At 42.3% G+C, this 27,361-nt stretch overlaps 1 protein-coding gene across 2 annotated transcripts in view; it reads left to right on the top strand.

Moving 5' to 3' along the window:
• The window catches only part of CUL5 (cullin 5), a 281,093-nt gene that overhangs the window by 70,903 nt on the left and 182,829 nt on the right, over positions 1 to 27,361 (top strand). Inside the window, exons 3-4 of one of the 2 annotated variants that reach the window (XM_053708551.1) lie at positions 939 to 1,038; positions 4,901 to 5,077. In XM_053708551.1, the coding sequence (XP_053564526.1) occupies positions 939 to 1,038; positions 4,901 to 5,077 (277 nt within the window). The remainder of the gene's footprint in view (positions 1 to 938; positions 1,039 to 4,900; positions 5,078 to 27,361) is intronic. The other variant, XM_053708552.1, reaches the window with a different exon arrangement.

The following is a 27,361-nucleotide window of genomic DNA, read 5'->3' as shown; positions in this document are numbered from 1 at the left end:
CTGATCACACTTAACAGAAGAAAACATAATTTATGCTTACCTGATAAATTCCTTTCTTCTGTAGTGTGATCAGTCCACGGCCCGCCCTGTTTTTAAGGCAGGTAAATATTTTTTAATTTATACTCCAGTCACCACTTCACCCTTGGCTTTTCCTTTCTCGTTGGTCCTTGGTCGAATGACTGGGAGTGACGTAGAGGGGAGGAGCTATATGCAGCTCTGCTGGGTGAATCCTCTTGCACTTCCTGTTGGGGAGGAGTAATATCCCAGAAGTAATGATGACCCGTGGACTGATCACACTACAGAAGAAAGGAATTTATCAGGTAAGCATAAATTATGTTTTTATAGAGTCAGTATGGGATCATCTGAACTAAGAAATAAATAGAAGAAAACCGAAATCTAAAGAAGAACTCTGGGAAGTACTGAAAGAAGCCTGGTATAATATACCATAAGATTACTTCAGAAAACTTCAGTACAGTCCCCCAATAGAGTTCAAGATGTGCTTAGTGCCAAGGGAGGTCACACTAAATACTGACTTTTGCCTGAAGAAGACATTTTGTTCTGAAAATTGTGTTGTTTTTTTATATGTTGTGTACATTGTTTTGTATCTTAATAAAGAGACCGAAAAATCATATTGTGTTGTAAATTTATGGTTTGATCTTTATTATTTATTTTTAAACTTTGGAATCTTAACAGATATATATACTTAAACAAAAAAACCAAAAAGAAATAAAATATATATATATATATATATATATATATATATATATATATATATATATATATATATATATATATATATATATAAATAAATAAATATGTATATATACAAACTTCAACACTTCTGTACTAATGTTAACAGCCTTTATAAATCTTTTGAATAAGAACAAATAGATTTCTTAGAATGATTTTTATTTAAATGGGTCAATCTTGTCTTTTAGTGACGTGCATGCAGTTTGCTTGTGGGACGACAAAGGACCTGCAAAAATTCACCAAGCTTTAAAAGAAGACATTCTTGATTTTATAAAACAAGCTCAGGCTGTAAGAGGTTTTAATTAATTTTTAACAACTATTATGTTTTTGTAATGTGCTAAAAATGTTTTTTTTTACATAAATGTTTATTTTAAATGATGTATTTTGAGGGTGTTTGGTAAAGTTTTCTTAACTTCGGGAAATAAGATCTTGTGTTAGATGATCACTGCTTTGAGAATAATCTTTGAAAAAGACTAAAATTAGGGCCCACAATTTTAAAGGGACAGTCTACAATAGAATTTTTATTGTTTAAAAAGATAGATAATTCATTTATTGCCCTTTCCCCAGTTTTGCATAACCAACACAGTTATATTACTATACTTTACCTCTGATTACCTTGTATCTAAACATCTTCTGACAGCCCCCTGATCACATGACTTTGTATTTATTTATTATCTATTGACATGCATTTAGTAATGTGTTGTGCTAACTCTTAAATAATTCCTCAGGCATGAGCACAATATTACCTATAACGTCCCACATGAACTAGTATTCCCCTGTTGTAAAAAGCAAATTAAAAAAACGTAATACGAGGCTGTCTGTAGTGGCTTTTAAATAGGCAGAAATTTAGAGGTTTAAATGTTATAAAGTATATTAATATATTAATGTTGGTTATGAAAAGCTGGAGACTGGGTAGTAAAGGCGGTATCTATCTTTTTAATCAATAACAATTTTAGTGTAGACTGTCCCTCTTTAAGTTCTAAGCTACTAGCCAGGCCAAAATGTCACTTGTCACTTTTGATCCGAACACACCCTCTCTTTCTTTCTCCATCCTCACACACATATACAGACACTCTCCCCTTCACACATCTCCCACACAAAGCAAGCCAACATGTGGTGGTTGGGTCTTGTGCAAAATAAATACATTTAAAAAAAAGCAACAATACATAAGTGACTTATGCAGTAGGGACACAATACACACAGGGACACACAAACACATATGAAGTGAAATGTAAAAAAACATGAAACATTTGCTTACCCTATGGACAGGTCTCAAAACTGAAAACTATTAAAAATGGAAAATCCACATGTTACATTTCCAGATATTAGACAGAAATATTCAGAAACCAGAACAAATATTTATATATTTCAGTATTTAGGAATGAGTGTCTGTGGCTGGTAGCTGAAGTATAACTGTAACCAGAGCAAATTTTGTGGTAAAATAGCTTCCTTGTTTTACATAGAGACGTTCAGGGGATATTTTCTTGTCAGCATTCTACAGTTATGCTGCATCACTTTAGCATATGGGTATTATGTCCCTTTAACCCCTTAATGACACATGTTGTATGTACAGGGTACGTCACACACAAACTGGTCTTTAAAGACCAGCATCATACCCTGTACGTCGTTAGGGGTTTAAAGCAGCTGGAAGTGATCCTGATCGCTTCCAGCCGCTTTCAAGGTATTGCCGTTATGCCTCGATATTGAGGCATCACTGTAAAACCGTTTTTCCAAGACCAATTCAGAGAGAAGCCATTCTGTGGCCCTCTTTGCACCGGTAGCGATGGTGCCGATCGTTGGTGGGTGGGAGCAGCTGCAGGGAGGCAGGTGGGTGGCCCATTGTTACCCAGCATCCGGTTCCTGTATGTTCAATGTGCACGCCGGGTGCGGGGGGGGGGGCCTGCAGGGGGTGCACGTGTGTGTGTGCGCAGCAACCACTGCCACCAATGTAATGGGAAGGAGGGAGGGGGGAAGGATCAAAGGATCTGGGAGGTGGAGGGGGTTATTGAGGGGGGGCAGCTATAAAAAAAACTTTTTGGGGGGAGGAAATCTGGGTACTGGCAGACAGCTGCCAGTACCCAAGATGGCAGCAAATAGGTAGCGGGGGGAGGGATAGAGAGCTGTTTAGGGGTGGATCAGGGAGGTTTTTAAATTTAAAAAAAAAAAAAAAAAAAAAAAGCCTTTTATTTTAGTACTTGCAGACTTTCTGCCAGTACTTAAGATGGCGGGGACAATTGTGGGGTGGGGGAGGGAAGAGAGCTGTTTGGGAGGGATCAGAGGGTGGTATGTGTCAGGTGGGAGGCTGATCTCTACACTTAAAGGGACATTATACACTCATTTTTTCTTTGCATAAATGTTTTATAGATGATCTATTTATATAGACCATACAGTTTTGTTTTGTTTTTTTTGTTTTTTAAAAACGTATAGTTTTTCTTATTTTTAAATAACATTGCTCTGATTTTCAGACTTCTAACCAAGCCCCAAGGTTTTATGAGAATACCGTCAGCACCTTCTACAGCTTGCTCCTGTTTGTGTAAAGGGTCTTTTCATATGCAAAAGAAGGGGGAGGGGGGAGTGTCTTATTTCCCACTTGCAGTGGGCTTTCCAGCTACCTTTTCAACAGAGCTAAACAGAGCTTCTAAGTAAGTTTATAACAGTTTTATACTGGATTTTTATATCAGTATCTGTGCATCTTATTCTTTATAGTAGTGTCTATTACATGCAGTTATATGAAAATGAGTGTATACTTTCCCTTTAAGCTAAAATTAACCCTTCAAGCTCCCTACAAGCTATCTAATCAACCCCGTCACTGCTGGGCATAATACAAGTGTGGTGCGCTGCGGCATTTAGCTGCCTTCTAATTGCCAAAAAGCGATGCCAAAGCCATATATGTCTGCTATTTCTGAACAAAGGGGATCCCAGAGAAGCATTTACAACCATTTGTGCCATAATTGCATAAGCTGTTTGTAAATAATTTCAGTGAGAAACCCAGTTAGTGAAAAAGTGAACAATTTTTTTTTTATTTGATCCAATTTGGCGGTGAAATGGTGGCATGAAATATATCAAAATGGGCCTAGATCAATGCTTTGGGTTGTCTACTAAAAAAATATATATACATGTCAAGGGATATTCAGGGATTCCTGACAGATATCAGTGTTCCAATGTAACTATAGCTAATTTTGAAAAATAAATTGTTTGGAAATAGCAAAGTGCTACTTGTATTTATTGCCCTATAAACATTGAGTATTTGTAAACTCAGGACAACATTTTGAAACTATTTAGCATGGGCGTTTTTTGGTGGTTGTAGATGTGTAACAGATTATAAAAAGTGTGTGTTTTTTGTTTTTTTTTCGTTTTTTTTCATCCTATTTTATAAAAAAAGTATGGTAATTTATAAGATATGATGAAAATAATAGTATCTTTAGAAAGTCCATTTAATGGCGAGAAAAACGGTATATAATGTGTGGGTACAGTAAATGAATAAGACGAAAATTACAGCTAAACACTAACACAGCAGAAATGTAAAAATAGCCCTGGTCCTTAAAGGGACATTATACACATTTTTTTCTTTGCATAAATGTTCTGTAGATGTATTTATATAGCCCATAAAGTGTTTTTTGTTTGTTTGTTTGTTTTGAATGTATAGTTTTGCTTATTTTTAAATAACATTGCTCTGATTTTCAGACTTTTGTTTTGAGAATACTGTCAGCTACCTACTCCAGCTTGCTCCTGTTTGTGTAAAGGGTCTTTTCATATGCAAAAGAAGGGGGAGGGGGATTGTCTTATTTCCAACTTGCAGTGGGCTTTCCAACTAATTTTTAAACCGTTTTATACTGGATTTTTATATCAGTATCTGTACATCTTATTCTTTATAGTAGTGTCTATTACATGCAGTTATATTAAAATGAGTGTATACTGTCCCTTTAAGGGAAAGAAATTGAAAAGCCTTGTCCTTAAGGGGTTAAAGATTGTTAAAATCAACAACAACATAAAAGTAAAACATATCCAACTTAAATTGTTACATATTAGAGCTTTTTATTTGCAAATAAATATGTCTGCACCTAAACCAATAATTATGACAAATACATATATATTTTTAATTAGTTTTTTGCTGACTTTTCTTCTTTTTTTTTTTTTTTTCTTTTTTAAGAGGGTTTTAAGTCACCAAGATGACACAGCTTTATTAAAAGCGTATATAGTAGAATGGCGCAAGTTCTTCACACAGTGTGACATCTTACCCAAACCATTCTGCCAACTAGAGATCACATTAATGGGAAAACAAGGCAGCAACAAGAAATCAAATTCAGAAGACAGCATTGTACGAAAGGTAAGTGAACGATCAATAAGCAGCTGATGTTTAGGCTTGTCCATTGTCTACTATATAAAGGCAATAGAATATAATACTTTAATTTTAGCTCTTTTTAAATTAACAATGCTTTGTAATTTCAAAGTACAGGTGGCCCTCGTTTTACAATGGTTCAATTTACACCGTTTCAGAATAACAACCTTTTTTTCCAGTCATGTGACTGCTATTGAAAAGCATTGAGAAGCAGTGCATTTATTAAAATAGCCAGTAGGTGGAGCTGTCCGCTTGTGTTGCAGCAAAGCCAAGCAAGCTGAAATTATTCAGTTTAACCAGACCTAAGCTATCAAGCAGATTTCAAAGGAACAAGATCTTCCTGTCTATATATCAGTCCAGATTGGAATGCATAGAAAGAACTGTTTGCAGAAAAATGCAAGTGAAGTCTGTGTTGTGTGATTATTGTATTAGGTTTATAATGCTGTTTAGCAAATGTTTTTGTTCATTTAACTTAGTTTCATTATATATTCTGTGTTGTGTGATTATTTTATTAGGTTTATAATGCTGTTTAGCATTTAAAGTCTTAATTTCAAAGCTTTAAAAATAATGTATTAGGTGTTACTTATGACAATTTTGAGAAGGGCCTGGAACCTATCTCCCTCACTTCCCATTGACTTACATTATAAACTGGGTTTCAATTTACAACGGTTTCGATTTACAACCATTCCTTCTGGAACCTAACCCCGGCATAAACTGAGGGCTACCTGTATTCAGATTTCTAACCTCTCACTCTTCTATATGATTTTGTAAAATGCCTATTTTTGTTTTGACAAGATGGCCTTCTCAGTATGCGGAAAAGTTTTTCAATTCTATCAGTAAACTGACGTTTAAACTTTATTTATAAGTCCTTAGAATATAACTATCACTCCAGCAAGCGTATTGACTTAAAGGGACAGTTTACTCAAAAATTTAATATATTTTCTCCAACATTGGTGTGTCCGGTCCACGGCGTCATCCTTACTTGTGGGATATTCTCTTCCCCAACAGGAAATGGCAAAGAGTCCCAGCAAAGCTGGTCACATGATCGCTCCTAGGCTCCGCCCACCCCAGTCATTCTCTTTGCCGTTGCACAGGCAACATCTCCACGGAGATGGTTAAGAGTTTTTTGGTGTTTAAATGTAGTTTTTATTCTTCTATCAAGTGTTTGTTATTTTAAAATAGTGCTGGTATGTACTATTTACTCTGAAACAGAAAAGGATGAAGATTTCTGTTTGTAAGAGGAAGATGATTTTAGCAGACAGTAACTAAAATCGGTTGCTGTTTCCACATAGGACTGTTGAGATGAAGTAACTTCAGTTGGGGGAAACAGTTAGCAGACTTTTCTGCTTAAGGTATGACTAGCCATATTTCTAACAAGACTGTGTAATGCTGGAAGGCTGTCATTTCCCCTCATGGGGACCGGTAAGCCATTTTCTTATTCAAAAACAAACAGAATATAGGGCTTATTATGGGCTAAAAAACTGGTAGACATTTTTATGGGCTAAATCGATAGCCTAAATTTGAATAATATGCACAAATAAAGCAATCGATTGACATTTATAATCTTGGGGAACGTTTATAAAACGGCAGGCACTGTATTGGACACCTTTTTCAGTCAGGGGGCCTTTCTAGTCATAGACTGAGCCTCATTTTCGCGCCATTAATGCACAGTTGTTTTTTGAGAACAGGGCATGCAGATGCATGTGTGTGGATCTAAGAATCTCTGAAAAAGCTTTTAGAAGGCATCATTTGGTATTGTATTCCCCTCAGGGCTTGGTTGGGTCTTAGCAAAGACTGTATCTGGGACTGTATAGGGGTTAAATTGAAAAACGGCTCCGGTTCCGTTATTTTAAGGTTTAAAGCTCTGAAATTTGGTGTGCAATACTTTTAAGGCTTTAAGACACTGTGGTGTCTTAAAGCCTTAATACTTTTTCACATATTCAGTAATAAAGTGTTTTCTGTTTGAAATTTAAAGTGACAGTAACGGTTTTACTTTAAAACGTTTTTTTGTGCATTGTTGACAAGTTTAAGCCTGTTTAACATGTCTATACCTTCAGATAAGCTATGTTCTATATGTATGAAAGCCAATGTGTCTCCCCATTTAAATTTATGTGATAATTGTGCCATAGCGTCCAAACAAAGTAAGGACAGTACTGCCACAAATAATGATATTGCCCAAGATGATTCCTCAAATGAGGTGAGTAAACATGATACTACATCATCTCCTACTGTGTCTACACCAGTTTTGCCCATGCAGGAGGCCCCTAGTACATCTAGTGCGCCAATACTTATTACCATGCAACAATTAACGGCTGTAATGGATAACTCCATAGCAAATCTTTTATCCAAAATGCCTACTTATCAGAGAAAGCGCGATTGCTCTGTTTTAAACACTGAAGAGCAAGAGGACGCTGATGATAATTGTTCTGTCATACCCTCACACCAATCTGAAGGGGCCATGAGGGAGGTTTTGTCTGAGGGAGAAATTTCAGATTCAGGAAAAATTTCTCATCAAGCTGAACCTGATGTTGTGACATTTAAATTTAAATTAGAACATCTCAGCGCACTGCTTAAGGAGGTGTTATCTACTCTGGATGATTGTGACAATTTGGTCATTCCAGAGAAATTATGCAAGATGGACAGGTTCCTAGAGGTTCCGGTGTCCCCCGACGCTTTTCCTATACCCAAGCGGGTGGCGGACATAGTAAATAAAGAGTGGGAAAAGCCCGGCATACCTTTTTGTTCCTCCCCCTATATTTAAGAAATTATTTCCTATGGTCGACCCCAGAAAGGACTTATGGCAGACAGTCCCCAAGGTCGAGGGGGCAGTTTCTACTCTAAACAAACGCGCTACTATTCCTATCGAAGATAGTTGTGCTTTCAAAGATCCTATGGATAAAAAATTGGAAGGTTTGCTTAAAAAGATTTTTGTACAGCAAGGCTACCTTCTACAACCAATTTCATGCATTGTTCCTGTCACTACGGCAGCGTGGTTCTGGTTCGAGGAACTAGAAAAGTCGCTCAGTAGAGAAACTCCATATGAGGAGGTTATGGACAGAGTTCACGCACTTAAATTGGCTAACTCTTTTTTTTTCTGTTATGTGTGATCAGTCCACGGGTCATCATTACTTCTGGGATATAACTCCTCCCCAACAGGAAATGCAAGAGGATTCACCCAGCAGAGCTGCATATAGCTCCTCCCCTCTACGTCACTCCCAGTCATTCTCTTGCACCCAACGACTAGATAGGATGTGTGAGAGGACTATGGTGATTATACTTAGTTTTTATAACTTCAATCAAAAGTTTGTTATTTTACAATAGCACCGGAGCGTGTTATTGCCTCTCTGGCAGAGTTTGAAGAAGAACCTACCAGAGTTTTTACTATGATTTTAACCGGAGTAGTTAAGATCATATTGCTGTTTCTCGGCCATCTGAGGGAGGTAAAAGCTTCAGATCAGGGGACAGCGGGCAGATGAATCTGCATTGAGGTATGTAGCAGTTTTTATTTTCTGAATGGAATTGATGAGAAAATCCTGCCATACCGTTATAATGACATGTATGTATACTCTGCACTTCAGTATTCTGGGGATGGTATTTCACTGGAATTACTCTGTTAAAAGTACATTAAACCTTTTAATAGGTATTTATTATGTTAAACGTTTTTGCTGGAATGTAGAATCGTTTGCATTTTCTGAGGTTCTGAGTGAATAAATGTTTGGGCATTATTTTTCCACTTGGCAGTTGCTTGTTTTAATTGTGACAGTTTCGTTTCTCTCTCACTGCTGTGTGTGAGGGGGAGGGGCCGTTTTTGTCGCTCTTTGCTACGCATCAAAAAATTCCAGTCAGTTACTCTTGTATTTCCTGCATGATCCGGTTCATCTCTAACAGAACTCAGGGGTCTTCAAACTTCTTTGGAGGGAGGTAGATTCTCTCAGCAGAGCTGTGAGACTTATATATTGACTGTGATTAAAAACGTTGCTCTGTAATTTTTATGCTTCAAATTTAATCATTGTTACTTTACTAATGGGAACAAACCTTTGCTAAAGGTTGTGTTGTTTTTAAGGATTGATGCTATAACTGTTTTTTTCAGTTCATTATTTCAACTGTCATTTAATCGTTTAGTGCTTCTTTGAGGCACAGTACGTTTTTGTTAAATAAGATTGTAACCAAGTTGCAAGTTTATTGCTAGTGTGTTAAACATGTCTGATTCAGAGGAAGATACCTGTGTCATTTGTTCCAATGCCAAGGTGGAGCCCAATAGAAATTTATGTACTAACTGTATTGATGCTACTTTAAATAAAAGCCAATCTATACAAATTGAACAAATTTCACCAAACAGCGAGGGGAGAGTTATGCCGACTAACTCGCCTCACGTGTCAGTACCTGCATCTCCCGCCCGGGAGGTGCGTGATATTGTGGCGCCTAGTACATCTGGGCGGCCATTACAGATAACATTACAAGATATGGCTACTGTTATGACCGAAGTTTTGGCTAAATTACCAGAACTAAGAGGCAAGCGTGATCACTCTGGGGTGAGAACAGAGTGCGCTGATAATACTAGGGCCATGTCTGATACTGCGTCACAGCTTGCAGAGCATGAGGACGGAGAGCTTCATTCTGTGGGTGACGGTTCTGATCCAAACAGATTGGATTCAGATATTTCAAATTTTAAATTTAAATTGGAGAACCTCCGTGTATTACTAGGGGAGGTTTTAGCGGCTCTTAATGATTGTAACACTGTTGCAATACCAGAGAAATTGTGTAGGTTGGATAAATACTTTGCGGTACCGGCGAGTACTGACGTTTTTCCTATACCTAAGAGACTAACTGAAATTGTTACTAAGGAGTGGGATAGACCCGGTGTGCCGTTCTCACCCCCTCCAATATTTAGAAAGATGTTTCCAATAGACGCCACCACACGGGACTTATGGCAAACGGTCCCTAAGGTGGAGGGAGCAGTTTCTACTTTAGCTAAGCGTACCACTATCCCGGTGGAGGATAGCTGTGCTTTTTCAGATCCAATGGATAAAAAATTAGAGGGTTACCTTAAGAAAATGTTTGTTCAACAAGGTTTTATATTGCAACCCCTTGCATGCATCGCGCCGATTACGGCTGCGGCAGCATTTTGGATTGAGTCTCTGGAAGAGAACCTTAGTTCAGCTACGCTGGACGACATTACGGACAGGCTTAGAGTCCTTAAACTAGCTAATTCATTCATTTCGGAGGCCGTAGTACATTTAACCAAACTTACGGCTAAGAACTCAGGATTCGCCATTCAGGCACGTAGGGCGCTGTGGCTAAAATCCTGGTCAGCTGATGTAACTTCTAAGTCCAAATTACTTAATATACCTTTCAAGGGGCAAACTTTATTTGGGCCCGGTTTGAAAGAAATTATCGCTGACATTACAGGAGGTAAGGGCCACGCCCTGCCTCAAGACAAAGCCAAAGCTAAGGCTAGACAGTCTAATTTTCGTCCCTTTCGGAATTTCAAAGCAGGAGCAGCACCAACTTCCACTGCACCAAAACAGGAAGGAGCTGTTGCTCGTTACAGACAAGGCTGGAAACCTAACCAGTCCTGGAACAAGGGCAAGCAGGCCAGGAAACCTGCTGCTGCCCCAAAGACAGCATGAACCGAGGGCCCCCGATCCGGGACCGGATCTAGTGGGGGGCAGACTCTCTCTCTTCGCCCAGGCTTGGGCAAGAGATGTTCAGGATCCCTGGGCGCTAGAGATCATATCTCAGGGATACCTTCTAGACTTCAAATTCTCTCCCCCAAGAGGGAGATTTCATCTGTCAAGGTTGTCAACAAACCAGATAAAGAAAGAAGCGTTTCTACGCTGTGTACAAGATCTGTTATTAATGGGAGTGATCCATCCGGTTCCGCGGTCGGAACAAGGACAAGGGTTTTACTCAAACCTGTTTGTGGTTCCCAAAAAAGAGGGAACTTTCAGACCAATCTTGGATTTAAAGATCCTAAACAAATTCCTAAGAGTTCCATCGTTCAAAATGGAAACTATTCGGACAATCTTACCCATGATCCAAAAGGGTCAGTACATGACCACAGTGGATTTAAAGGATACTTACCTTCACATACCGATTCACAAAGATCATTACCGGTATCTAAGGTTTGCCTTCTTAGACAGGCATTACCAGTTTGTAGCTCTTCCATTCGGATTGGCTACGGCTCCAAGAATCTTCACAAAGGTTCTGGGTGCCCTTCTGGCGGTACTAAGACCGCGAGGAATTTCGGTAGCTCCGTACCTAGACGACATTCTGATACAAGCTTCAAGCTTTCAAACTGCCAAGTCTCATACAGAGTTAGTTCTGGCATTTCTAAGGTCGCATGGATGGAAAGTGAACGAAAAGAAGAGTTCTCTCTTTCCTCTCACAAGAGTTCCATTCTTGGGGACTCTTATAGATTCTGTAGAAATGAAGATTTATCTGAAGGAAGACAGATTAACAAAGCTTCTAAATGCATGCCGTGTCCTTCATTCCATTCAACTCCCGTCAGTAGCTCAATGCATGGAGGTGATCGGCTTAATGGTAGCAGCAATGGACATAGTACCCTTTGCACGTCTACATCTCAGACCGCTGCAATTGTGCATGCTGAGTCAGTGGAATGGGGATTACTCAGACTTGTCCCCTACTCTGAATCTGGATCAAGAGACCAGAAACTCTCTTCTATGGTGGCTTTCTCGGCCACATCTGTCCAGGGGGATGCCATTCAGCAGGCCGGACTGGACAATTGTAACAACAGACGCCAGCCTACTAGGTTGGGGCGCTGTCTGGAATTCTCTGAAGGCTCAGGGACAATGGAGTCAGGAGGAAAGTCTCCTGCCAATAAACATTCTGGAATTGAGAGCAGTTCTCAATGCCCTTCTGGCTTGGCCCCAGTTAAAAACTCGGGGGTTCATCAGGTTTCAGTCGGACAACATCACGACTGTAGCTTACATCAACCATCAGGGAGGGACAAGAAGCTCCCTAGCAATGATGGAAGTATCAAGGATAATTCGCTGGGCAGAGTCTCACTCTTGCCACCTGTCAGCAATCCACATCCCGGGAGTGGAGAACTGGGAGGCGGATTTCTTGAGTCGCCAGACTTTTCATCCGGGGGAGTGGGAACTTCATCCGGAGGTCTTTGCCCAAATACTTCGACGTTGGGGCAAACCAGAGATAGATCTCATGGCGTCTCGCCAGAACGCCAAACTTCCTCGCTACGGGTCCAGATCCAGGGATCCGGGAGCGGTTCTGATAGATGCTTTGACAGCACCTTGGAACTTCGGGATAGCTTATGTGTTTCCACCCTTCCCGCTGCTTCCTCGATTGATTGCCAAAATCAAACAGGAGAGAGCATCAGTGATTCTAATAGCGCCTGCATGGCCACGCAGGACTTGGTATGCAGATCTAGTGGACATGTCATCCTGTCCGCCTTGGTCTCTACCTCTAAGACAGGACCTTCTGATACAGGGTCCATTCAAACATCAAAATCTAACTTCTCTGAAGCTGACTGCTTGGAAATTGAACGCTTGATTTTATCAAAACGTGGGTTTTCTGAGTCGGTTATTGATACCCTGATACAGGCTAGGAAGCCTGTTACCAGAAGGATTTACCATAAGATATGGCGTAAATACCTATACTGGTGCGAATCCAAAGGTTACTCCTGGAGTAAGGTTAGGATTCCTAGGATATTGTCCTTTCTACAAGAAGGTTTAGAAAAGGGTTTATCGGCTAGCTCATTAAAGGGACAGATCTCAGCTCTGTCCATCTTGTTACACAGGCGTCTGTCAGAAAATCCAGACGTCCAGGCCTTTTGTCAGGCTTTAGCTAGGATCAAGCCTGTGTTTAAAACTGTTGCTCCGCCATGGAGTTTAAACCTTGTTCTTAACGTTCTACAAGGAGTTCCGTTTGAACCCCTTCATTCCATTGATATAAAGTTGTTATCTTGGAAAGTGTTATTTTTAATGGCTATTTCTTCGGCTCGGAGAGTCTCTGAGTTATCAGCTTTACATTGTGATTCTCCTTATTTGATTTTTCATTCAGATAAGGTAGTTCTGCGTACAAAACCTGGGTTCTTACCTAAGGTAGTCACTAACAGGAACATCAATCAAGAGATCGTGGTGCCTTCCCTGTGCCCGAATCCTTCTTCAAAGAAGGAACGTCTTCTACACAATCTGGATGTAGTTCGTGCCCTCAAGTTCTACTTGCAGGCAACTAAGGATTTTCGACAAACGTCTTCCCTGTTTGTCGTGTACTCTGGTCAGAGGAGAGGTCATAAGGCTTCGGCTACCTCTCTCTACTTCTGGCTTCGTAGCATAATTCGTTTAGCCTATGAGACTGCTGGACAGCAGCCTCCTGAAAGAATTACAGCTCATTCTACTAGAGCTGTGGCTTCCACTTGGGCCTTTAAGAATGAGGCCTCTGTTGAACAGATTTGCAAGGCTGCAACTTGGTCTTCGCTTCATACTTTTTCCAAATTTTACAAATTTGACACTTTTGCTTCTTCGGAGGCTATTTTTGGGAGAAAGGTTCTTCAGGCAGTGGTTCCTTCTGTATAATGAGCCTGCCTATCCCTCCCGTCATCCGTGTACTTTTGCTTTGGTATTGGTATCCCAGAAGTAATGATGACCCGTGGACTGATCACACATAACAGAAGAAAACATAATTTATGCTTACCTGATAAATTCCATTCTTCTGTTGTGTGATCAGTCCACGGCCCGCCCTGTTTTTTAAGGCAGGTAAATATCTTTTAAATTATACTCCAGTCACCACTTCACCCTTGGTTTCTCCTTTCTCGTTGATTCTTGGTCGAATGACTGGGAGTGACGTAGAGGGGAGGAGCTATATGCAGCTCTGCTGGGTGAATCCTCTTGCATTTCCTGTTGGGGAGGAGTTATATCCCAGAAGTAATGATGACCCGTGGACTGATCACACAACAGAAGAAAGGAATTTATCAGGTAAGCATAAATTATGTTATTTTAGATGCCGCTTTGCAATTAGCAAAATTAGCGGCGAGAAATTCAGGGTTTACTATTGTGGCGCGCAGAGCGCTTTGGCTAAAGTCTTGGTCAGCGGATGTGTCATCCAAGACAAAATTACTTAACATTCCTTTCAAAGGTAAAACTTTATTTGGACCTGATTTGAAAGAGATTATTTCAGACATCACTGGGGGAAAGGGCCACGCCCTTCCACAGGATAGGTCTTTTAAGGCTAAAAATAAGCCTAATTTTCGTCCCTTTCGCAGAAATGGACCAGCCTCTAATTCTGCATCCTCTAAGCAAGAGGGTAATGCCTCACAACCCAAACCAGCCTGGAAACCAATGCAAGGCTGGAACAAAGGTAAGCAGGCCAAGAAGCCTGCCACTGCTAACAAGACAGCATGAAGGAGTAGCCTCCGTTCCGGGACCGGATCTGGTGGGGGGCAGACTCTCTCTCTTTGCTCAGGCTTGGGCAAGAGATGTTCAGGATCCTTGGGCGCTAGAAATAGTTTCTCAAGGTTATCTCCTGGAATTCAAGGAACTACCCCCAAGGGGAAGGTTCCACAAGTCTCACTTATCCTCAAACCAAATAAAGAGACAGGCATTCTTACATTGTGTAGAAGACCTGTTAAAGATGGGAGTGATACACCCAGTTCCAATAAAGGAACAAGGAATGGGATTTTATTCCAATCTGTTCGTAGTTCCCAAAAAAGAGGGAACGTTCAGACCAATTTTGGATTTGAAGATCCTAAACAAATTTCTCAGGGTACCATCGTTCAAAATGGAAACTATTCGAACGATTCTACCCACCATCCAGGAAAGTCAATTTATGACTACCGTGGATCTAAAGGATGCGTACCTACATATCCCTATCCACAAGGAACATCATCAGTTCCTAAGGTTCGCTTTTCTGGACAAACATTACCAGTTTGTGGCTCTTCCATTCGGATTAGCCACTGCTCCAAGGATTCTCACAAAGGTGCTAGGGTCCCTTCTAGCGGTTCTAAGACCAAGGGGCATTGCAGTAGTACCTTACTTGGACGACATTCTAATACAAGCGTCGTCCCTGTCAAAGGCAAAGGCTCATACGGACATCGTTCTAGCCTTTCTCACATCTCACGGATGGAAAGTGAACAAAGAAAAGAGTTCTCTGTCCCCGTCAACAAGAGTTCCCTTCTTGGGAACAATAATAGATTCCTTAGAAATGAGGATTTTTCTGACAGAGGTCAGAAAATCAAAACTTCTAAGCTCTTGTCAAGTGCTTCATTCTGTTCCTCGTCCTTCCATAGCGCAGTGCATGGAAGTAATAGGATTGATGGTTGCAACAATGGACATAGTTCCTTTTGCATGAATTCATCTAAGACCATTACAACTGTGCATGCTCAAACAGTGGAATGGGGATTATACAGACTTGTCTCCAATGATTCAAGTAGATCAAAAGACCAGAGATTCACTCCCTTGGTGGCTGACCCTGGACCATCTGTCCCAGGGAATGAGCTTCCGCAGGCCAGAGTGGGTCATTGTCACGACCGACGCCAGTCTAGTGGGCTGGGGTGCGGTCTGGGAATCCCTGAAAGCTCAGGGTCTATGGTCTCGGGAAGAGTCTCTTCTCCCGATAAACATTCTGGAACTGAGAGCGATATTCAATGCTCTCAGAGCTTGGCCTCAACTAGCAAAGGCCAAATTCATAAGGTTCCAATCAGACAACATGACGACTGTAGCTTATATCAATCATCAAGGGGGAACAAAGAGTTCCCTAGCGATGAAAGAAGTGACCAAAATAATTCAATGGGCGGAGGATCACTCCTGCCACTTGTCTGCGATCCACATCCCAGGAGTGGAAAATTGGGAAGCAGATTTTCTGAGTCGTCAGACATTTCATCCGGGGGAGTGGGAACTCCATCCGGAAATCTTTGCCCAAATAACTCAATTATGGGGCATTCCAGACATGGATCTGATGGCGTCTCGTCAGAACTTCAAGGTTCCTTGCTACGGGTCCAGATCCAGGGATCCCAAGGCGACTCTAGTAGATGCACTAGTAGCACCTTGGACTTTCAACCTAGCTTACGTATTCCCACCGTTTCCTCTCATTCCCAGGCTGGTAGCCAGGATCAATCAGGAGAGGGCCTCGGTGATCTTGATAGCTCCTGCGTGGCCACGCAGGACTTGGTATGCAGACCTGGTGAATATGTCATCGGCTCCACCATGGAAGCCACCTTTGAGACAGGACCTTCTTGTTCAAGGTCCATTCGAACACCCAAATCTGGTCTCCCTCCAACTGACGGCTTGGAGATTGAACGCTTGATTCTATCAAAGCGTGGGTTTTCAGATTCGGTGATAGATACTCTGGTTCAGGCTAGAAAAATTTACCATAAAATATGGAAAAAATATATCTGTTGGTGTGAATCCAAAGGATTCCCATGGAATAAGATAAAAATTCCTAAGATTCTCTCCTTTCTTCAAGAAGGTTTGGAGAAAGGATTATCTGCAAGTTCCCTAAAGGGACAGATCTCTGCTTTATCTGTCTTACTACACAAAAGACTGGCAGCTGTGCCAGATGTTCAAGCATTTGTTCAGGCTCTGGTTAGGATCAAGCCTGTTTACAGACTTTTGACTCCTCCCTGGAGTCTAAATCTAGTTCTTTCAGTTCTTCAAGGGGTTCCGTTTGAACCCTTACATTCCATAGATATCAAGTTACTATTTTGGAAAGTTTTGTTTTTGGTTGCAATTTCTTCTGCTAGAAGAGTTTCAGAGTTATCTGCTCTGCAGTGTTCTCCTCCTTATCTGGTGTTCCATGCAGATAAGGTGGTTTTGCGTACTAAGCCTGGTTTTCTTCCTAAAGTTGTTTCTAACAAAAATATTAACCAGGAGATAGTTGTACCTTCTTTGTGTCCGAATCCAGTTTCAAAGAAGGAACGTTTGTTACACAATTTGGACGTTGTCCGTGCTCTAAAGTTCTATTTAGAGGCTACTAAAGATTTCAGACAAACATCTTCCTTGTTTGTTGTTTATTCTGGTAAAAGGAGAGGTCAAAAAGCGACTTCTACCTCTCTTTCCTTTTGGCTTAAAAGCATCATCCGATTGGCTTATGAGACTGCCGGACGGCAGCCTCCTGAAAGAATCACAGCTCACTCCACTAGGGCTGTGGCTTCCACATGGGCCTTCAAGAACGAGGCTTCTGTTGACCAGATATGTAAGGCAGCGACTTGGTCTTCACTGCACACTTTTGCCAAATTTTACAAATTTGATACTTTTGCTTCTTCGGAGGCTATTTTTGGGAGAAAGGTTTTGCAAGCTGTGGTGCCTTCCGTTTAGGTGACCTGATTTGCTCCCTCCCTTCATCCGTGTCCTAAAGCTTTGGTATTGGTTCCCACAAGTAAGGATGACGCCGTGGACCGGACACACCAATGTTGGAGAAAACAGAATTTATGCTTACCTGATAAATTACTTTCTCCAACGGTGTGTCCGGTCCACGGCCCGCCCTGGTTTTTTAATCAGGTCTGATTAATTATTTTCTCTAACTACAGTCACCACGGTATCATATGGTTTCTCCTATATATATTTCCTCCTGTCCGTCGGTGGAATGACTGGGGTGGGCGGAGCCTAGGAGGGATCATGTGACCAGCTTTGCTGGGACTCTTTGCCATTTCCTGTTGGGGAAGAGAATATCCCACAAGTAAGGATGACGCCGTGGACCGGACACACCGTTGGAGAAAGTAATTTATCAGGTAAGCATAAATTCTGTTTTAAATGAAAGTACTTCAATAATTAAATATATCGGTGCTGATCAAGCTATATACATTCTTTTCGTGTGTTTTAAATATTTTTCTTTCCTAAGATATGGTGAGTCCACGGAATCATCAATTACTGTTGGGAATATCACTCCTGGCCAGCAGGAGGAGGCAAAGAGCACCACAGCAAAGCTGTTAAGTATCACTCCCCTTCCCACAATTCCCAGTCATTCTCTTTGCCTTCAGGATGAGCTGTCCTCCCGCCGGACAGCAAGAGGTGCAAGTAAGTGCCATTTTCTGTTTTTTATAGAGAACACTGGAACTCGTTGAGTTAATTGCACTTTATTGGGACTTAGCTCCTTTATTAAGGATCAGGATAACGGCAGGGAGCAGGCACTGTGAGGGCAAGTCTAATAGATGAGGTGATTCAGTACGAACAGGGTTTGGGTTGAATCCCTGGTTGCTCAGTAGGGGTATGTTTTTCTGGGGCCCCACTTAGAGAAGCAATCTAAGGGGCAAACAGATGGCTAAATTAATTTCCCCTTGTGTACTCGGTTCTTTTTTATCGGATGCGATGCATAATTTGCTTAATGGCCGCCGGGACCACCTCTGACATACTTTAGGAGGCGGGTCCTTTTGCTGAGGCGGTATTACTGGCTAAGCGCACGCTTTTGAGAGACGCAAGAGGAATTACGGCGCAGCTTTTAGTGCATCGTTACTTTCCCTGCTGTGTTATGAGCGGCTGTGTGTGGATCTAGAGTTAGATAAAGAGCCGCTTGATAGATCGGATTGCAAAGGGGGCAGGTAAGCACCTCAGTATTACGCTGAGGTGTAGAGGTAACAAAAGAGGTTTAACTTTAAATAAAATCTGGGCACTTAATTTTATTTCATAAGCTCTGCTGACAGACGTTAACATCAGAGTTTTTCAGAGCATTATTTTATTACGGAGGTCCTTAAAGAGACGGTGTTAGAAATAAAGAATAAAAAACAACAACTTTTTTTTGGCTGTCAATTTTATGCAAATTAGGATCAAGAGTTGGTGCTTTCTGCTGAATGCAGACTTTGTTAAAATACCCAAGTAGAACCTCCTTTGCACTTTAGTTCTTGTATAGAAAGAATGTTAATGTATAAAGATAGACCTTTTGTTACTAATCCACCACCCTCTCAGGTTGATGCTGGTCAGGCGATGCCGCAGCTTTCCCCTCAAACGTCCCAAGCTCTATCTATGTCACATGCAGTGCCCTGCGGTTCCTCACAATCTCCTGGAGGGGTATATTTGCATACAGAAATTGCTGCCCAGGTATCCTCAGCAGTATCTGAGGCGCTAGCTGCCATCCCCATGCTTCATGGGAGACGCAAGAGGAACATTTAGAGAATCAGATAGTAAGGTTTTTGATCCCAGTACAGGCTAACCAAGTTGCTCTTTCACATAAGTCGGAAGAGGAGGATACTTCGTTAGCTTCTGAGGAGGTTTTGGCTACTTTGGACGACTCAGATACCCCTGTCAACCCTAAGAAATCTAGCAAATGAAATAGATACTTTGATCTACCCTCCCCTGGGGAGGTGTTTCCAGTGCCGACTGTTCTACAGAGATTATTGCCCGGGAATGGGAGAGACCTTGTATTGCTTTTTCTCCCTCTCCAGTCAGATGTTCCTGGTGGCCAACTCCATTTTCCCGGTGGCCGATCTCTACACTGGCCAAGAGGACTACTATTCCTATTGAGGATTGGTTAGTTGCTCTTTCAAGGACGCTATGGACAAGAAGCTTGAGGCTTTCTTAAAGAAAATGTATATTTATCAGGGTTTACAGTGGCAACCGGCGGTGTGTATTGCTACAGTGACAAGTGTGGCAGCATATTGGTTTGACGCTTTGTCTGAGTCCCTTCAAGCAGAGACTCCTTTGGAGGAGATAAAGGATAGGATTAAGACTCTTAAATTATCCAATTCCATTATCACTGACACTTCTTTGCAGGTCATTAAGTTGGGGGCCAAAATATCTGGTTTCTCAATTTTGGCGCGTAGAGCGCTATGGCTGAAATCTTGGTCAGCGGATGTTTTCTGGCAGAAATTATTTCCAATAGCACGGGTGGTAAAGGATCTTTTCTGCCTCAAGATAGGAAGAATAAATCAAAAGGACGTCAGAGTAATTTTCGTTCCTTTCGTAACATCAGAGGTTAGTCTTCCCCCTCCTCTACCAAGGGTTTGCCCCCGATCCTGGATCGGATCAAGTGGGGGGCAGACTCTCTCTCTTTTTTTCTCAAGCATGTATACAAGATGTCCCAGACCCATGGGCCGTGGACATAGTATCCCAGGGTTACAAGTTAGAATTCAAGACTTTTCCTCCCAGGGGCAGATTCCACCTCTCAAGATTATCTGTAGACCAGATAAAAAGAGGCCTGTTCGTGGTTACCAAAAAAGAGGGGACTTTCAGGCCTGTTCTAGATCTAAAGTTCCTCAACAAGTTTCTCAGAGTGCCGTCCTTCAAAATGGAGACTATCCGTTCCATTCTTCCTCTAGTGCAAGAGGGTCAGTTCATGACGACCATAGACCTAAAGGATCATACCTCCATGTTCCCATTCACATGGATCATCACAAATTTCTGAGGTTTGCCTATCTGGACAAACACTTTCAGTTTGTGGCCCTTCCATTTGGCCTCGCCACAGTTCCCAGAATTTTCTCAAAGGTTCTGGGAGCTCTGTTGGCAGTAATTCGGTCTCTGGGAATTGCAGTGGTACCTTATCTGGATGATATTCTGGTTCAGGCATCATCTTTTCAACTAGCAAACTATCACACAGAGATCTTTTTGTCTTTTCTTCGTTCCCAAGGATGGAAGGTGAATTTGGAAAAAGTTCCCTTGTTCTGGCTACAATAGTGGTCTTCCTAGGAACCATTATAGATTCCCTATCAATGAAAATATTTCTGACGTTAGTCAGAAGAGCCAATATTCTTTCCTCTTGCCTATCTCTTCAGTCTGCTGTATGAAGGTCAGTGGCCCAATGTATGGAGGTAATTGGTCTGATGGTGGCTTCCATGGACATAGTTCCCTTTGCTCGATTCCATTTGAGAGCTCTACAGTTATACATGCTCAGCCAATGGAACGGGGATTATGCAGACCTATCTGAGGATAGTTCTAGATCAAGCAGCAAAAGATTCTTCCATGGTGGCTGTCTCAAGAACATCTGTCTCAGGGGACATGCTTTTGGAGACCATCATGGGTGATTGTGACCACGGACGCCAGCTTGATGGGCTGGGGAGCAGTTTGGGACTCTTTGAAGACACAGGGACTGTGGTCTCCACTGTGGTCTCAGGAGGAATCTGCTCTCCCCATAAACGTATTGGAGTTGAGAGCGATCTTCAATGCCTTGATGGCTTGGCCTCAGCTGGCCTTTTCCCGGTGTATCAGGTTCCAGTCAAACAACATAACCTCAGTGGCTTACATCAACCACCAGGGGGAACTCGGAGTTCCTTAGCCATTAAGGAGGTGTCTCGAATCATTCAGTGGGCGGAAGGTCACAATTGCTGTCTGCCATCCACATTCCAGGAGTGGACAATTGGGAAGCAGATTTCCTAAGCAGACAGACTTTCCATCCCGGGGAGTGGGAACTCCATCCGGCAGTGTTCTCCAGGTTAACCACCAAATGGGGGTTACCGGAATTGGATCTGATGGCGTCTCGCCAGAACGTCAAGCTTACGAAGTACGGTTCGAGGTCGAGAGATCCTCAGGCCTTCCTGATAGATGCTCTGGCAGTTCCTTGGAACGTCAGGTTGGCATAACTTTTTCCTCAGTTTGCTCTCCTTCAACGAGTCATTGCTCAGATCAAGCAGGAGAGAGCTTTGGTGATTCCAATAGCTCCTGCCTGGCCTCACAGGATCTGGTATGCAGACCTAGTGGAAATGTCATCTCTACCACAGAGGAGACTCCCTCTGAGGAAGGGACTTCTACTTCAGGGTCCTTTTCTTCATCCAAACCTCATTTCGCTGAAGCTGACTGCTTGGAGATTGAACGCCTAATTTTATCTAAGCGTGGATTTTCCAAGTCGGTCATTGAGACCATGATTCAGGCTTGTAAGCCTGTTACTAGAAGATTTACCATAAGATATGGTGCAAATATCATCTTCAGTGGTGTGAATCCAAAGGATACTTTTGTAGTAGGGTCAGGATTCCAAGAATTGTATCCTTTCTCCAGGAAGGTCTGGAGAAGGCTTTGTCGGTCAGATCTCTGCTCTATCTATTTTGCTGCACAAGCGTCTGGCGGATGTGCCAGATGTGCAATCTTTTTGTCAGGCCTTGGTCAGAATCAGGCCTGTATTGTTATCTTGGAAGGTTTTGTTTCTTACTGCTATCTCTTCTGCTTGGAGAGTTTCAGAACTCTCAGCTTTGCAGTGCAATTCGCCTTATCTCATATTTCATGCAGATAAGGCAGTTCTTCTTACCAAGTTTGGTTTTCTTCCTAAGGTTGTTTCGGATAGAAATATTAATCAGGAAATTGTTGTTCCTTCTCTCTGTCCTAATCCTTCTTCTCATAAAGAACGTTTGTTGCACAACCTAGATGTTGTGCGGACTCTTATTCTATTTGCAGACGACTAAGGACTTTCGTCAGTCTTCTGCATTGTTTGTGTTTTGTTTTTCTGGGAAACGCAAGGGTCAGAAAGCTACTGCTACTTCTCTTTCTCTCTGGTCGAGAAGTATTTTTCGTTTGGCGTATGAGACTGCTGGACAACAGCCTCTTGAGAGAACCACAGCTCATTCCACTAGGGCTGTCTCTTCCTCTTGGGCTTTCAAAAATTAGGCTTCTGTGGAACAGATTTGCAAGGCTACAACTTGGTCCTCTTTGCATACTTTTTCCAAATTTTATAAATTTGATACTTTTGCCTTGGCTGAGGCTTCTTTTGGGTGAAAGGTTATTCAAGTAGTGGTGCCTTCTGTTTAGGTGACCTGTCCTCTGACTTGGGTATTGATTCCCAACAGTAATTGATGATTCCGTGGACTCGCCATATCTTAGGAAAGAAAACAAAATTTATACTTACCTGATAAATTTCTTTCTTTCCGGAAATGGTGAGTCCACAGCCCCCGCCCTTTTTTTCTAAGACAGTTTTTATTTTTTTGTCTAAACCTCAGGCACCTCTACACCTTGTGTTTACTCCTATTCTCCATTTTTCCTTCGGCCAATGACTGGGGATTGTGGGAAGGTGAGTGATACTTAACTGCTTTGCTGTGGTGCTCTTTGCCTCCTTTTGCTGGCCAGGAGTGATATTCCCAACAGTAATTGATGATTCTGTGGACTCACCATATCCGGAAAGAAATGTATCAGGTAAGCATAAATTTTTGTTTCTCCTACATTGGTGTGTCCGGTCCACGGCTTCATCCTTACTTGTGGGATATTCTCTTCCCCTACAGGAAATGGCAAAGAGAGCACACAGCAAAGCTGTCCATATAGCCCCCCTCTGGCTCCGCCCCCCAGTCATTCTCTTTGCCGCTCTGAACAAGTAGCATCTCCACGGGGATGGTAAAGAGTTTGTGGTGTTAGTTGTAGTTTTATTTCTTCTATCAAGAGTTTGTTATTTTAAAATAGTGCCGGTTTGTACTATTTACTCTACAACAGAAAGTGATGAAGATTTCTGTTAAAAGAGGAGTATAATTTTAGCACCAGTAACTAAAATCCATTGCTGTTCCCACGCAGGACTGTTGAAACCAGAGAACATCAGTTGGGGGGAACAGTTTGCAGACTTATCTGCTTCAGGTATGACCAGTCTCTTTTCTAACAAGACCCAGTAATGCTAGAAGACTGTCATTTTTCCCTTATGGGACCGATAAGCCATTTTCTTAGACTCAGTAACAGAATTAAGGCTTATAAATTGGGCGCTATGCTGGTTGACACTATTGTGGGCTAAATCGATTAGTTTATTATCATATTATATGACATTTGGAGTGTTTTGTGAACTTTGAAACACTTTTGGGAACGTTTATTTGCGCCTGGCAGTTGTTTAGACACCTAAATCTAGTCAGAAAGGCCCCTTCACTCTGGTATGCAGAGGGAGGAGGCCTCATTTTCGCGCCTCAGTTGCGCAGTTACTTCCAGAGGCAGTGCATGCAGCTTCATGTGAGAGGGTCCTGTGACTGAGAAAAGGACTCAGGGAGGCTTTATTCTGTGGTGAATCACCTCTAAGGAAGGTAAAAGTCGCAGCAAAGTCTGTGTGCAATACTTTCAAAGCATTAAGACACTGGGGTGTAAATTTCAGAAAGATCGGATATTTCTTTGATAGTTTTTTGAACATTCAGAAATAAAGTGTGCTCTTTTTATTATTTAAAGAGACAGTAACGGTTTTGTTTAAAATTGTTTTTATTACATTAATAGCCTGCCTAAATCTGTCTAACATGTCTGTACCTTCAGATAGCATATGTTCTGTGTGTATGGAGGCCAAGGCGGTTCCCCCTTTAAATGTATGTGCAAATTGTGCCATGGCGTCCAAACAAAGTAAGGACAGTACTGTCACATTTAATAAGGTTGCCCAAGATGATTCTTCTAATGAAGGTAGTGGGGATAGTTCATCATCCTCTCCTTCTGTGTCAACACCAGTTTTGCCCGCGCAGGCGATAGCTAGTACATCTAGCGCGCCAATGCTTGTTACTATGCAGCAATTAACAGCAGTAATGGATAATTCTATAGCAGCTCTTTTATCCAAACTGCCAGCATTTCCCAGAAAGCGTGATTGCTCAGTTTTAAATACAGAAGATGAGCAAGTAGGTGCTGACGATAATTTATCTGTTATACCCTCACATCAATCTGAGTTGGCAGTGAGGGAGGGTCTGTCTGAGGGAGATATTTCTGATTCAGGAAAAATTTCTCAGCAGGCAGAATCTGATATCGTGGCATTTAAATTTAAGCTAGAACATCTCCGCGCCCTGCTTAAAGAGGTGCTAGCTACTCTTGATGATTGTGATTCTTTGGTAATTACAGAGAAGTTGTGCAAAATGGACAAATTCTTAGAGGTCCCAGTGCACGCTGATGCTTTTCCGATACCCAAGAGGGTGGCGGACATAGTGACTAAGGAGTGGGAGAAGCCAGGTGTACCATTTGTTCCCCCTCCTATATTTAAGAAAATGTTCCCCATTGTCGACCCCAGAAGGGACGCATGGCAAACGGTCCCTAAGGTAGAGGGGGCAATTTCAACGTTAGCAAAGCGCACAACTATTCCTATAGAGGACAGTTGCGCTTTCAAAGATCCTATGGATAAAAAATTGGAAGGATTGCTTAAAAAGATTTTTGTTCAGCAAGGTTTCCTTCTTCAACCAATTTTGTGCATTATTCCTGTCACCACGGCGGCGTCTTTTTGGTTCGCTCCAAAAGGAGACTCCATATGATGAAGTCATGGACAGAATTCACGCACTAAAGTTGGCTAATTCCTTTATTTCGGATGCCGCTTTTCAATTCGCAAAATTGGCGGCGAAAAACTCAGGTTTTGCAATAGTGGCGCGCAGGACGCTTTGGCTAAAATCTTGGTCGGCGGATGTGTCGTCCAAAACAAAATTACTTAATATTCCTTTCAAGGGTAAGACCCTTTTCGGGCCAGAATTGAAGGAGATTATTTCTGACATCACTGGGGGAAAGGGCCATGCCCTCCCACAGGATAGGCCTTTCAAGGCTAAGAACAAGTCTAATTTTCGTTCCTTTCGCAATTTCAGGAACGGACCGGCTTCTAACTCTGCAGCTTCTAGACAAGAGGGTAACGCTTCCCAGCCTAAACCAGCATGGAAACCATTGCAAGGCTGGAATAAGGGTAAACAGGCCAAGAAGCCTGCTGCTGCTACCAAGACAGCATGAAAGAGTAGCCCCCGATCCGGGACCGGATCTAGTAGAGGGCAGACTTTCTCTCTTTGCTCAGGGTTGGGCAAGAGATGTTCCGGATCCCTGGGCACTAGAAATAGTCTCTCAGGGGTATCTTCTAGAGTTCAAGGAACTTCCTCCAAGGGGAAGGTTCCACATGTGTCGCTTATCTTCAGACCAGATAAAGAGACAGGCATTCTTACATTGCGTAGGAGATCTATTAAAAATGGGAGTGATAAACCCAGTTCCAACAGCGGAACAAGGTCTGGGTTTTTACTCAAACCTGTTTGTAGTTCCCAAAAAAGAGGGAACTTTCAGACCAATTCTGGATTTAAAAATTCTAAACAAATTCCTCAGAGTTCCATCATTCAAAATGGAAACCATTCGTACGATTTTGCCAACAATCCAGGAGGGTCAATACATGACTACCGTGGACTTAAAGGATGCGTACCTGCATATTCCTATCCACAAAGATCATCATCAGTTCCTGAGGTTCGCCTTTCTGGACAAACATTACCAGTTCGTGGCTCTTCTGTTCGGTTTAGCCACTGCTCCCAGAATTTTCACAAAGGTGCTAGGGTCCCTTCTAGCGGTCCTAAGGCCGAGGGGCATTGCTGTCGCACCTTATCTAGACCACATTCTAATCCAAGCGTCGTCCCTTTCCAAAGCAAGGGCTCATACAGACATTGTTTTAGCCTTTCTCAGGTCTCACGGGTGGAAGGTGAACATAGAAAAGAGTTCCCTGTCCCCGTCCACAAGGGTTCCTTTTCTTGGAACAATAATAGATTCCGTGGAAATGAAGATTTTTCTGACAGAGGTCAGAAAGTTAAAGCTTCTAAACGCTTGTCGAGTTCTTCAATCTATTCCTCAGCCTTCCATAGCTCAGTGCATGGAAGTAATAGGACTAATGGTTGCAGCAATGGAAGTGGTTCCTTTTGCTCGAATTCATTTAAGACCATTGCAACTGTGCATGCTCAAACAGTGGAATGGGGATTATGCAGACTTGTCTCCCCAGATTCAAATAGACCAGGTAACCAGAGACTCACTCCTCTGGTGGTTGACTCAGGATCACCTGTCTCAGGGAATGAGTTTCCGCAGACCAGAGTGGGTCATTGTCACGACCGACGCCAGTCTCTTAGGCTGGGGCGCGGTCTGGGACTCTCTGAAAGCTCAGGGTCTATGGTCTCGGGAAGAGTCTCTTCTCCCGATAAACATTTTGGAACTGAGAGCGATTTTCAATGCGCTCCTGGCTTGGCCTCAACTAGCGAAGGCCAGATTCATAAGATTTCAGTCGGACAACATGACTGTAGCGTACATCAATCATCAGGGGGGAACAAAGAGTTTCTTGGCGAGAGAGGCATCCAAGATCATCAAATGGGCGGAGGATCACTCCTGCCATCTATCTGCAATTCACATCCCAGGAGTAGACAACTGGAAGGCGGATTATTTGAGTCAGCAGACTTTCCATCCGGGGGAGTGGGAACTTCACCCGGAGGTTTTTGCCCAGTTATCTCAACTATGGGGCACTCCAGATATGGATCTGATGGCGTCTCGTCAGAACTCCAAGGTTCCTCGCTACGGGTCCAGATCCAGGGATCTCAAGGCGACACTAGTGGATGCATTGGTGGCGCCCTGGTCGTTCAATCTGGCTTATGTGTTTCCACCGTTTCCTCTCCTTCCCAGGCTTGTAGCCAGGATCAAACAGGAGAAGGCCTCGGTGATTCTAATAGCTCCTGCTTGG

Source organism: Bombina bombina, chromosome 3, assembly GCF_027579735.1.
Source record: "Bombina bombina isolate aBomBom1 chromosome 3, aBomBom1.pri, whole genome shotgun sequence".
In the NCBI taxonomy this organism is placed as follows: Eukaryota; Metazoa; Chordata; class Amphibia; order Anura; family Bombinatoridae; genus Bombina; species Bombina bombina.
The sequence above is the reverse complement of the archived record's forward strand: the minus strand, read 5'-3'. Positions and strand labels throughout refer to the sequence as shown.